The 13429-nt window shown below is 41.8% G+C and overlaps 1 protein-coding gene across 1 annotated transcript in view; it reads left to right on the top strand.

Moving 5' to 3' along the window:
* The window catches only part of RUNX3 (RUNX family transcription factor 3), a 148672-nt gene that overhangs the window by 120430 nt on the left and 14813 nt on the right, over window positions 1-13429 (top strand). Inside the window, exon 6 of the mRNA XM_066574668.1 lies at window positions 10973-11140. Within this exon, the coding sequence (XP_066430765.1) occupies window positions 10973-11140 (168 nt within the window). The remainder of the gene's footprint in view (window positions 1-10972; window positions 11141-13429) is intronic.

Raw genomic sequence — 13429 nt, 5'->3', positions numbered from 1 at the left:
CCCCTGATACCTGCACACACGTAATATTCAGTTCACTTCTCTACTCATCACAAGACCATCTGCAAGATTTTTTTCGGCAATCCCCCATACTCTGGAATGCACTACCCCAAACAACCAAACTCTTCTCCTTCTCTGAAACCTTCAAAAGCAACCTAAAAAGCCACCTCTTCAGAAAAGCCTACAACCTACAGTACAATAGTGCCTCTACCACTACACTACTATATGAGGACCATCTATTGTAGACTGTAAGTCATGGCGAACAGGGCACTCTATCCCTCTGTACTAGTCTACTACTCATTTAGTACATATTTATTTTTCTTCTTTTTTTCCTTATGTATTTTCACCTTTGTCATATGCACAACACCCTAGAATTAATGGTGCTTTGCTTTAGTTTTAGACTGCGATATCGCAAGTGTATTCTGTGCAATATGTTTTCTCGCTGCGATGCCGTAATTTTGTGGAGCTACAAATTTGTACGACTTTGTAGCGCTCTTTTGCCGGGATTTTTGAGGGGGCTGGAAATTTAAGCCCTATTCCCAAAATTAGCCCTAGCTGTATTAAAAAAAACCAATACATTTCCTGACCAGCACTGTCCGCTATGCCGCACTCCTGCCGAAGCTCCAGCACACTTGTCTGCAGTCTTTAGCCGCTGCTTCCTGGTTATGGGCTTCATAAATCTCGCCTCAAGGAAGAGCTGGCTCTGATTGGTTCTCGAGCACTGCAGTTCAGCTAATCAATGCAGCGATCAATGACTCAAACACGGCCATTCACTGCGATGACTGTGATTGGTTCTTTGAGTGCTGCAGTGATTGGCTGAGCCACGGCGCTCGAGAACCAATCAGAGCTAGTGCTTCCTGGAGGTGGGATTTTTGAACCCCCTGAGCAGCAAAGGCTGGCTGAAGACTACAAACAAGTGCCGTGGAACTGATGTAGGAGAAGTAAGGCGGAGTGGACAGTGCCTGTTAGGTAATGTATTGTTTGTTTGTTTTTTAATGCAGCTTATTTTAGTGATAAACAGTAGGACTTCTTACTGTAAAAGTTGCATTGCACTGTACAAAAAACGCATATTCATGTGATGCAATGCAACAGAAAGGAAAGCTTGATTTCAATGTTTTCTTTACGACTATCGGGATGCTCATGCCTTAATAGTGCATGCGAGAAAAGATAGGACTTGCCCTATCTTTCTCACATGTAGTTATTAGGCCTCAGTCAGACGGGCGTTTTTTCGCGCGATTTGCGCATGCGCATGCGTCCGGCGATTTTATAGAACCATTGCTTTGCAATGGTATCAGACACATGAGCATTTTTTATGAGCTCGTCCGATTAATTATAGAACAGAAATCGCAGATCGCACCTATCTGCGATCTGCGATTCCTGTTCTTCTCTATATGCGCTCAACGGGGCCGGCGGCAGCAGCGCCGACCCCATTGAGAACATATACTAGACAAGGCATTCTCCTCTGCCACAGCTGTAACAGCTGTGGCAGAGAAGAATGATGTTTGCCCATTGAATTCAATGGAGCCGGCAATACAGCCGGCTCCATTGAAAGCAATGGGCTGCCGGCGAGCGCGGGATGAATTTTCAGGAAGGGCTTAAAAATATAAGCCCTTCCCTGAAAATCATCCAAAACTGTGTAAAAAGTTAAAAAAAATATATACTCACCTTGAGAGCTGCCCCTGATTGGTCCCTGCGCTGAGCCAATCAGAGGCAGCACTCACTCACCCATTCATGAATTCATGAATGGGTGAGTGAGAGCTACCTCTGATTGGTGAGTCTGTGACCAATCAGAGGCAGCTCATTCAGCAGGCTGGGATTTTAAATCCCCGGCTGCTGAATACTACTCACATCAGTTCAGGAGAACTGCAGGCTGGCCGCGGCTGAACTCCGTCTGCCGGGACAAGGTGAGTATTTTTTTTTTTTTACTTTTTACACAGTTTTGGATGATTTTCAGGGAAGGGCTTATATTTTTAAGCCCTTCCCAAAAAATTCATCCTGAGATCGCCCGCAGCCCATTGCTTTCAATGGAGCCGGCTGTATTGCTGGCTCCATTGAATTCAATGCGCTGGACAGCGCTGCACTGCTCCGGCCCGTTTCTAATGAAACGCGGCTAGGAGCAGATTTTTCGGGCGATTTTTCGGCCCCGGTCACGCGATTTGCGGATGCGCATCCGTCATGCGATCCGCAAATCACGGCAAAAAACGCCCGTGTGACCGAGGCCTTACTATACGCAAGAAAAGATAGGGCTGGACCTATCAACACGATTTTTTTTTTTCAAACTCAACGCAATAGCGTGGATTTTGAATAGTCAAAAAAACAACAAGAAACTCCAGTTCATACGCTTATTAGTGACGATCGTATTAGTCCTTGTGTTTTTACCCTTAGCCTTGGATTTCATCCAGATTCTTTGAAAAACCCAGGTCAGATTTGCCATAGGCTGACACATGTAAACATAGTCTGAGCATCAATTTAGAGCCAGTTTTCTTGCTGTTGCAGTAAAGCCCCTTGCATAGCATTTGTAAAGCACTTTTACCATACAGCAGCAGAGAATATATATCTTTTACTGATAAACATGAAATCTCTGCAGCACTACAGATCCTATCACCATTACGAAAAGTGTGAATATGGAGTCTATATGCAACTTGTAAGATTGTGATACAGAGGGAAACATGCAGACATAACAAGGTAGGAGAGAAGGAATTCAGCCACAAAAATGAAAACAACCCTGCATAAAAATAATCAGAAACCTGTGCTGGTTTTATTTAATGAGAACATAACATGAAACAGCAGGCTGGCAGCCTGTGGCCACACTGTGGTTTGCTAGGTAAAGAAAATGACTACTGTTAAGCTTGCAAAACTGTGTGCATAATTTCTAATAATGAGGATGTTTTCACATTCGCGTTGGAATCTCCGCCGCGATTTTCCCCTCGCATCTAAAAATCGCGGCATGCTGCGATTTGCCGCAATTTTCCGCGATGAATCTATCATAATAATAGGTTAATCATGGGAAATCGCAGTGACTTTAAGTGTTCTCCGGCACCGGAAATCCGCTTGTGTTAAAACACAACGCCTGTGTACAGGCGGCCTTAGTATGTTCACACAAGTATATTGACACATTTCAGGGTACATTGTCCTGCCCCGCGGACATGAGGCCTAAAAAGAAGAATAAACTCACCTCCTCCAGACGATGCGGTTCTTCCCTTCTTCGCGGCCGGATCTTCTTTCTTCGGCCCGGCGGATGTGCTCGGCACGCCGGCAGCGTGCCGCGCGCATGCGCTGGACATATCCGCCGGGCCGAAGAAAGAAGATCCGGCCGCGAAGAAGGGAAGAACCGCATCGTCCGGAGCAGGTGAGTTTTAATTCTGGTACGGGTCTCCCACGGATCCGAACGGCTTCCATAGGCTTCAATAGAAGACTGCGGGAGCCGTCCCCGCGGGAGACCCGCACTAAACTGGAGCATATCCGGATTTTTTCCCGCACGCGGATCCGCACCTGACAGGAAAAATGACATCAGCAGGTATTTAACTACCTGCGGGTGTCCAATGCATCCCTATGGGGCGCAGATCAGCGTGCGGGAGAAACGCTGCGGATTTTAACCCCGTGGACATGAGGCCTTAGATGTTCAAGAACACAAAAACATGTAGTATGCATTTAAACTGCTCTAACAGTGAGCAGTTATTTTCTATGAAATGGAATGTAATGATTTAGGTGCTCTAAAAATTGGGCTTTTGTTAAAGGTATTTTGCATGTTTTGTAGTAAGCCCAGATTTTTAAAATTCAAGACGAATTGTAATCACAAACATGCTTAAGAAACTTTCACACTTGAATTGAAATGTATAGAATACATGAAATAAGCTAGCACATTTTAACGTGAAGTGTTAACACAAAAAGAGAAAAAAGTATGAATTTCCTGTTTAATCTTGCTCTTCATTAGCATTTAAAATAAGCAGTACATCTTTATTTCATCTATATTTACTAGGTAAGCATTAAAGAAGAATGCTCGAAAATTGATATTGACTTTAGGAAAAACACCCTAATTGACTACCACAAGGTAGTCAGGTTGGTGACATACTGGTGAATTGTTTGCCAGATTGCTAAAAACTCTTTGCAGCAGCTCTTCATTTTGGTTAGCATCTACAGTCATGAGAAAACTAAGTACACCCTCTTTGAATTCTGTGGTTGTACGTAGGAGGACATAATTTAAAAAATCTGTTCTTTAGGCCCCCTGCACACAGGCAGAAATTCTGCGGCGGGATTTTTCACAGAATTTCTGCCGGTGCCCGCCTGCATAGGATAGCATTACAAAACGCAATCCTATGCAGGCGGCCGCGATTTGTCCACGTGAGAACATGCGGAAAACAAATCACGGCATGTTCTATTTCTGTGCGGGTCTCGCAGAGGCCTGCACAGAAATGTCAGTCAAGACCTGCCTGCTCCGCTCTGCGCATGCTCTGGCACATCACAGAGCTTCAGAGACGCCGGGAGCGGGTGAACCGCAGGTCTCTGTAGGGGCACGGGTCTGCATCCTACTGCGAGAATTCTCACCGCGGGATCCGACCTGGCCGTCTGCAGGCGGCCTTAGAAGGTCTTAAAATTAGGTAAATACAACCTCAGATGAATAACAAGACATGACAAATAACACTGTGCCATTATTTATTCAATAAACACTAGGCTAAACTGCAGAAACAATGTTTGAAAAATTAAGTACACCCCATGAATCAATAGTTAGTACAACCTACTTTAGCCCCAATAACTTGAAGTAATCGTATTCTGCATGACTATAGCAGGCTCTCATATGGATTTAAACTGGGCCATTGCAATACCTTGATTCTTTTCTTTTTACACCACTCTGATATAGATTTTCTGGTGTACTTAAGATTATTGTCCTGTTGCTTGACCCAGTTTTGGCCAAGCTTTAGCTTATGGATAGATGGCCTCACATTTAACTCTAGAATACTGTACTATACAAAGAAGTTCATGGATGACTTAGTGATTGCAAGGTGGCCAGGCAGGTCCCGTGGCTGCAAAACAAGCACAAATCAACACCACTCCACCACCATACTTAACACTTGCTATGAGGTGTTAATGCTGATATGACAATATTCCGGAAGTCTCATGCTTTGTTCAGATGCAAACTTTAGCAATGCTACCATGTTCTTTTTAGAAAGAAGAGGCTTTCTCCTGGCCACACTTCCAAATAAGCCATACTTGTTCAGTCTTTTTCTTATTGTATTGTCATAAACTTGGTATTTAACGTGCTATGGCCTTTTGTCATGTTGCGCTTCCATTGTGGGTGGTTGTCACAGTGCTCCATCTGATTAGTAGCACGTAGCTGCTACTTACCTCGTAATTCCTATAGAAGCAGTAATTGTATATTTAATCTTTCACATACTGCTTCTGCATTGTGGCCTACTTTTTGTAAAAAATGACATGGTTTAATTTGTCATGTATTGTTTTTCATTTGATGTTGTATTTTCCTAATTTTAAGACCTTCTAAAGACCAGATGTTTGTTTTTTTTTCATTATGTCCTGATACGTAAAGCCATGGAATTCAAAGAAAGCGTACTTAGTTTTTGGGTAATATGGATAGGGGTAAGAAAAAAGTACCTCATAGAATAAAACTATTTGAGCCCCTGCCCACTGTGCCTAAGGATACCACTTCGCTCACTGTGCATACCCTTGGTAGTCTGGTAAATGATAGGTTTAAACTTTGAGCTGCGACTAAGTCTGGAAGAAAGGGAAAACTTATATAAAACCTCAAGATTCTAGTTTTATGTTCAATTGTTTCATCTGTATTTGAATGTAAGACAAAACTCACATCAAGAAATGTTCATTGACTACAGTCATTAGTATGCATTTCTGTATTTCCTATTGGGCAGCATCTAGAGGCATTGCACATTGTCGTGTATTTTAAACAGCTTGGATTGAGATTTGATAGTTTTGATGTTGCTGCCTTTATCTAGCAGTCTCTCTCTCTCATTGTTGGCCGCATTAAAAAGATTTTTAACAAATGCAGGTTTTTGGCATCACTGCTTGCACTTGGTAAACAGATGTTACAAGGATGAATCAACTTCATAGGAAATGCGGGACGCAGCATGTGTTTTTAATTGCGTTAAAATTATCAACTAACTTCCTCTTGGTGTAATATTTGACACTATGCAAGTTATGATTTGAAAAATGTATGTATGAAATACTTTGCTGCATTAGGATGTTTTTCTTTTTAATTTGCAGTTTAGGATCTTTTCATCCCTCTTCTCCATGTTGGGTTTCCATCTTTTATGCTGAAAATAGTCTATACATTCTTTTTCTGCTTTTAATTTTCTGTTTCTGTAAATCAGAAGCAATGTAAGAAAATATCTTAATGAAAGAGTAGTAGATGCTTGGAACAAACATCCAGCAGATGTGGTTAGAAAATCAACATGTAATTCATTTGAGTATGGCTGGGATAGGTATAGATCTATCCTAAGGGGGAAAGAGGAAGTAAATAATATAAGGAAAGACTTGATGGACAGTGTGGTCTTTTTCTGCTGACAACTGTCTATGTTTCTTTGAAGACAGCATTGAATTGGAAACCTAGATAGAACCATAGGGTTTAAAATGAGAGACAGAGGCTACTTTGGCCTCTGTTTCACAAAGCTTTTGTCTTTAACAGTCTTTTTAGCAGGATAAAAAAGTGTGGTCCACTATGCAACAACCCATTTGGGTTCTTTGTATGGGCCAGTGAATCATAAACCTTGTGAAGAACAAAAGAAAAAATTGCACTACATTGGTGATGCTCAGATAGTGTTCCAACCCTTATCTAATCAATTAAGAAAAAGTCCGGTTCTCATCAATCTTGCAAACATATTATTTTAATTTTTAATTCATGTATGTAATCCACACTCAAAATTCATTTGATGGTACAATGTCTGACATCACCTCTGCTCAGTACAAGAACATCTCCTTACAGCCTCAGCTATGGTCACACCCCTTTGCAGCACATATCACCACCCACCAAACACTAATCAATATGGCGGGTTCATAAAAGGACTACGTCCCCATAAATACTACAAATCTTAAAAAAAACGTAAATATTGTAAATATAAAACAGAATGTACCGTGCTGAACTTTCCTGTCCATTCAGGCTCTTATACATTGTGCTTTTCTGTCCAGCTAAAAAAAACTGACAGGGTTGCGGTCCATGTGAATAATCACTTGTGTGTATAGCCTCACAGGCTTTAATGGGTCCATGTGTTGCCATGCTCCTCATGCTCCTATGTGGTTACAGTGCTACTTGGTGAATTCTAATATTTAAAGTAGTTGCACATAACTATCAGGATAGGTCATCAATATCAGATTGGTGAAGGTCTGACTCCCTGGGGGTCTAAACCCCCACTTGAAGGTGCCACGGCATGATCTCAGGCCTGTGAGATCATGTCCATCGGTGACATAGCCTATATGCAGCCCAGTCGCATTCGAATGAATGGGATGGAGCTCGAGTCATACCGGGCATACAATTAATAAATTGTAGGACTCACCAGAATGCCACAGCCTCTGCAAAGAGCTAATCAGTGGGGTGGAGGGGGCGAGTCGGAACCCCAACAATCTTCTATTGATGACATATGCTATGTCATTCTCACAGGATTGTAGTGTTCTGAAATCTCGGCAGCTATATTCATGGTACAAAGACTAGAAGACTGGAAAAAAGTTAGCCAGTCAAAAAGGGAATTTTTAAGTTTGACTTGAAGTGATATTAGAGGGCAAAGTTTTATTTCTTAAGTCATGGAAAAGTTTTGCTTGATACTGACCATTATGACTGTAGGTGTATTGTAGGAAATTACAACCTGAAGCGATGAGCAATACACTATGTACATAAATTTAGTGTTTTAATACTAAGCATTTATATAAAAGGATAGAAAACGGGTATATCCCTTCCAGTAGAAAATGTGACTTTCTATAATTGGTCTGAATGCTTAAGAGAAAGAGTGAAAGATTTCACTCTCAAGCAAAAGAATTTAGTGTGACCAAATCATTTAATCCTTTTGGCATATATCTTCCCACTTCAGAAGTGGGAATATTAATCTTTCTGCAGGCACTATGGTTGACAAAGAGCCTGCACAAAATTCAGTAAGGATAAATGGACAATAAGATTGATGTCAAAGAACCCTTACAAGTGGCATACAAGTTCAAGTTAACATTCAAACAGGAGTAGGATAGTCTTAATGTTTCCCTAAAGCTACTAACAGAGAATTAATACACTTTTCATTCACGCTTTTCTTCCCAATGATCATATGAGCATATTCATGAGCTACCATTAAACTTTTTATCGGCACTAGTGACAGGGATTTTAATAGCAAAGAAAAAGGATATGCAGGAGTATATGACATCACAAATCTCCCTACAGGATTATTAATTGCAAAACAAGACTACAATTTAATTTCCTTGCTCCTAATTTGGTATGCATACAGAATATTTTGTAAAGAGAATACCCTAACTTTTTTCCTTATTCCATAATACTGTCTACTGTAGACAGCAAGAACATTTAATTTTGGATGAATATTGATTTTTAATTAGATTAAAATGAATACAAAGCTGTTTACAAAACATTAGTCATGCCAGAGCCATGTCTAGGCCTGTAATTTTGTATGCCAATCATATTTGATATGTACCGTAAATTTTTTCTGTTTTCTATTTACATGGTCTAATAGGCAGGGTCTAATAGATTGGCTTGCATGGCAGCCCTGGAGGCCTTAATCAGGCCTCTGGTTGCTATAAAAATCCAACCATACCCCATGTTTGAATTGCTGGATGCTGATGAGCAACAGGGGAAGCCCCCCGCCGGCTGTCAATCACTTACTTGCTGGGATTGGAGTTATCAATACTTCTGGCCTTTAGAAGAGGAGCCCAGCTATCAGTAGGCAGTGGAGCCCAAGCTCTTCCAGGCACATGACTCCCATACTGGCTTTACACTAGGCCACTGCATTTGTACATCAGCCTAGCCTAAGGCCTCTTAGTGACTACCATAAAATACATATGGCTCATTACATCTTACATTTTGTAGCAGCTGTGCCTAGTACTGCAGCTCAGTCTTCTTTGCTTGAATGGAACTGAGCTGCAGCTCTCTGCAGTACCAGGTACAGCCTTTACACAATGTAAGAAGCTGTGCCTAGTAAGGGGATGCAGTGCTTGCTGCGGCCCCTTCAATCAGCTAATTAATGAAGATGCTGATCTGATATTGACCTGTGCTAAGGATATCAAATATCCAAATATCTGGAGAACATTTTTAAAGGGTTTCAGAGCCTGATACTAGTTAATTGTCATGAGGGAGGTCAACACCACTCACTGTCACTCAAACATCAGGTCCGCCACTAAAGGCCCATTTAGACACACCAATTATTGCTCAAAATTCGCTCAAAAGCCATCTTTTGAGCGATAGTCGTTGTGTCTAAATGCGTTGCCATCGCGCACTATTCGTGCACTATTCATTCATTGGTGATTCCAAGCAAGCTAAAAGTCACCCATGACAGTTATCAGCGCCACACGCTGATTTTCTCAGTGGGCGGCGCTGATAGTATTTTTTCAGCTAGTATCCCGCTGGCAGTTCTCAGCGGGACACCAGCGAAAAGCTCTGAGAACAATGCAGCTGTTTGCATATACAAAACCGCTGCTTTGTTCTCAGAGCTATCACAGTGGTATTCTGCTCCGCCTGCATAAACTCTTAAGTAGCTAATTAGCTACTTAGAGTTATGCAAAAATGATCATTCAAAACTGTCACTCAAACTATCATTTAAGAGATTTTTGAGAGATTATCTTTCAGTGTTAATGGGCCTTAACACTAGGCAGTGGAGACTGACCACATGATATTTGACTAGTATTAAGTTCCAAAACTAAGGGAAGTAATTTCAGATTAATAGTAGGGTTAAAAGAGAAATAACATCAATGCTGGAATTAGTCTGAAAGGATGTAGTCAGTCTTACTTTTGTGTGAGGACCAGACCGATCTTCTTTAAGTCTTCTGTCAAGAAGTTAAAATCTATTCAATCATTGCTTAGGTTTCTTTGCATCATATTAAATAATATTCGCGAGTTACTAACCAGTATGAATGTTATTAGGTTATACTTACACATGGCAGATTTGAAGCAGAACTTTCTGCGACTGTTCGATTCATCTGAATGAGGTTTTCAGAAATCCATGCTGCAGAAATACAGACGTCCCTCAAGTACAATAATAATTCGTTCTAGGGCAACCATTGCAAGTTGAAACTTGTAGCTTGAGATCATAACTCTATAGAAAATTAGAAATCGCTTCCAAAGCCCCCAAATGATCACCCAAATAGTACAAAATGAGGAAAAAGACACACTTAGATGCACCACAGCTAAAAGCACTTTCATTTTAATGGCTACTTGAGAAAATGTCATTTTGCTGCATAACCCACTTTTGGGAATGCTGCTGGAAGGCGGTAGTCTCAAGTTTGCTCTGGGGTTCATAGGGTTCTAGTTACATGACTAGAAAGGTGGGCCTTCATGATCCTGTACAGTACACTGTACCAGAAAAATAAATTGAAGCCTGCCTCAGCTGTTCACGAACGTGCTGGGGTTTTCCACAGCAGAAAAATCTGTGGCAAATCCATACCAAATAGTGTGGATTTTAAAACAGATTTTGTTTACAGTTGCAGGAGTTTCTGCCCCAAATTAGTGTATGCATACTCTTATAATTCCCACCAGGGTGCTCATCAAGCTTTCGAAAATCTTGCATTCCAAATTTGCATTGATGCATGCACCCCTTCAATACTGATACATATGTATTTAAACTTGCTATTCCAGGGACTGGGTTACATTCCCTGTGTAATCTATAATGGTAGACATGATGGCTGCCAACCATATTTCGTAGAAAAATGTATAATTACAAAAGAGGGTGTCACAAGGGCTTTTATATACTAGTGACTTCTTCATTTTAGCAGTAAATGTTCTTTCACTGATCATATCTGAATGTTTTAGGACACCGGCAAAAGCATGAAGAGCAGGCAAGCAAGCATTTCTCTGAGCGCTACGGTGATCTGGAGCTTATACGGAGACAGGGTATAAGGGTTCAACCCAATCCTAATCCAAGACCATCATTGACTAACCCAAACCCATTTAGCAACCAAGCTCAAACACAAATACAAGGTAAGATGGATGATCAATTATTGATGTTATACATATTTATCATACCCCTTTTAGTGGGAAATATAAGAGGAGAAAGACATAAATAAGTACTGATGACATCTCTTGGACAATGCTATTGGTTGCACTTGATCATTTAGTACAGGATTTACAGGTTAAATGCCCTGCTTTTATCCATCTTAAGCCCCCTCACATACTAGCATATTTGTGGCCAAGCGCTGTCCTTATTAATCACTGTCCACACGATTTTTGCTACATTGATTCATTATTTGAAAGCCAAGATAAAGAGTGAAACATAAATAGTGAAAACAGAAAAAGTTATATGAAAAGGTTTGGTATGGAAAGATTATTTTGTACCTTTTCTATATATTCCGTGTTTTGGACCCACTGACCAAAAAATGCAATTGTTAGGCTGGCTGCACACGACCGGGTTGAATTCCGCATGCGGGAGCCTGCATTGGAATCCAACCCTGTGCCCGGCCAGTGATCCCGCGTATCTGTCATTCTTCTTCTTCTTCTGTACTGTGGATGGTCCGCATGGCGAGCCATCGGACATGCACAGTACAGATTTTCGCACACTGTCGCTAGGCAGTGCTGAATCCGTGACCTTTTCGCAATGTCGATTATGGAAGGACCACAGGTGGAATCCACTTAAAATTAGAGCATGCTATGTTCTTACCTCCATGAGCGAAAAATTGCAATTGATTTCCGCTTATGTGCAGGAAAAAGTGTTTTTCCATTGTATGCTATCGGCAGTATTTGCTGTGGAATTCATAGGCAGACATCCGCTCCGGAGTCTGCAATGCAAATATGCCCATGTGCAGCCGGCTTTAATGGGGTTTTTGAGTGATTTGTGAAATAGTTCAGGTGTGGAGATACCAAATTCTTCACGTCTGCACTCCCCTTATCTAAAGCATTAACAGAATACAGGGACCAATTACCATGTCTAGATTCTGCGCATGTAGAGATGAGGAGGCTGATGTTTTGTGGTAGTTACTATAAATTACAGACACACATACTACAGTCTGAAATACTTCATGACATAGTATGAGCTGAGGCTGTGGATAACTTGTTGAAAGTATTAGCAACTATCGCACATTGCTTACTCAAAGCTAAAAGATGCCTTTTGTCACTTTTCTGGCAGTGTAACTGTTAACAATATTTTGGGAGTTTAAACAAGGGGTTTTTCATCTCTATGGGAAATGTCCCCAGGCTAGAGGTATTTGGCATGCAATTAAACAAAACACTGCTGAGCTGTCATTGGAAAGCCTGTACTACTGAAAGGCGAGCACGTGAATGTGTGTGTATCTGTGTGTTTAAGGGCACACATGTATTTCTGATTCTGCGGTCACACTAAGAGTAGCATTATGTTAAGTTGGTCCCACAATGTTTTTTTCCTATGGCAAAGGAGCACTTAATTTGGTCAAAAAGCCTGAATAAGTTATTGCCCTTTTTGATGCCCTCTCATGTATAACAACAAATAGAAAAAGTCATATAGGAAAGAGGAAAGAGGATGTTATGCAAAATATTTGTACCATATATCTCTTTTCTATGAGCTAGTAAGTTAAAGGGGTTCTGACATGAAAAAAAAAAATTTGTACTCACCTTGCCTGGCCTGGCCCGATCGCCAGGCATGTCCCCTCCAGCCGGCATCTTCTTCTGTGCCTTTAAAGCAGAGCAGGAGCGGTCAAAAAGACCGCTTCCTGCTCTGGTCCGTCCGTCAGGCACTTCCGAGGTCAACGGACGGACCGCCACAGCAAGCACGTCACAAGCAGTGCTTGCTGTGGGCGGCCCGTCCGTCCTGGCTGAACTCCGGAGTGCTGAGCATGCGCAGTGGAGACGCAGCCCGTCCTGACTCCTGTCAGAGGGCACCTCTCCACTGCGCATGCGCGCGATCCCGGAGCGGCGCGGCTGCTGGAGGAAGAAGACTGCCTGCCGGGAGGCATACTAGCACTTTCTGCTTAGGTTAAGCAGCGCTGCTGATTAGAGCCACCTGATTGGCTCTTCGGCACCACGTGACTGCACAGCGTGCACCAATCAGGTGGCTCTAGTCAGGCTGCTTAACCTAAGCAGAAAGTGCTAATATGCTGCCGGGAGATGACCCCCCATGTCAACAACAACAGATGAACAGGTAAGTATAAGATTTTTATGCTTTAGCAGCCATTAACCCATGGGTTCCCTGGGTCCATTAGGCACACCAGGGAACAATGGCTGCTAAAACATAAAAAAATTATTCATGTCAGAACCCCTTTAAAGTTAGTGTTCACTAACATTCAGTTTAATAGGGACAAA

This window comes from Eleutherodactylus coqui, chromosome 1, assembly GCF_035609145.1.
Source record: "Eleutherodactylus coqui strain aEleCoq1 chromosome 1, aEleCoq1.hap1, whole genome shotgun sequence".
Classification (NCBI taxonomy): domain Eukaryota; kingdom Metazoa; phylum Chordata; class Amphibia; order Anura; family Eleutherodactylidae; genus Eleutherodactylus; species Eleutherodactylus coqui.
The sequence above is the reverse complement of the archived record's forward strand: the minus strand, read 5'-3'. Positions and strand labels throughout refer to the sequence as shown.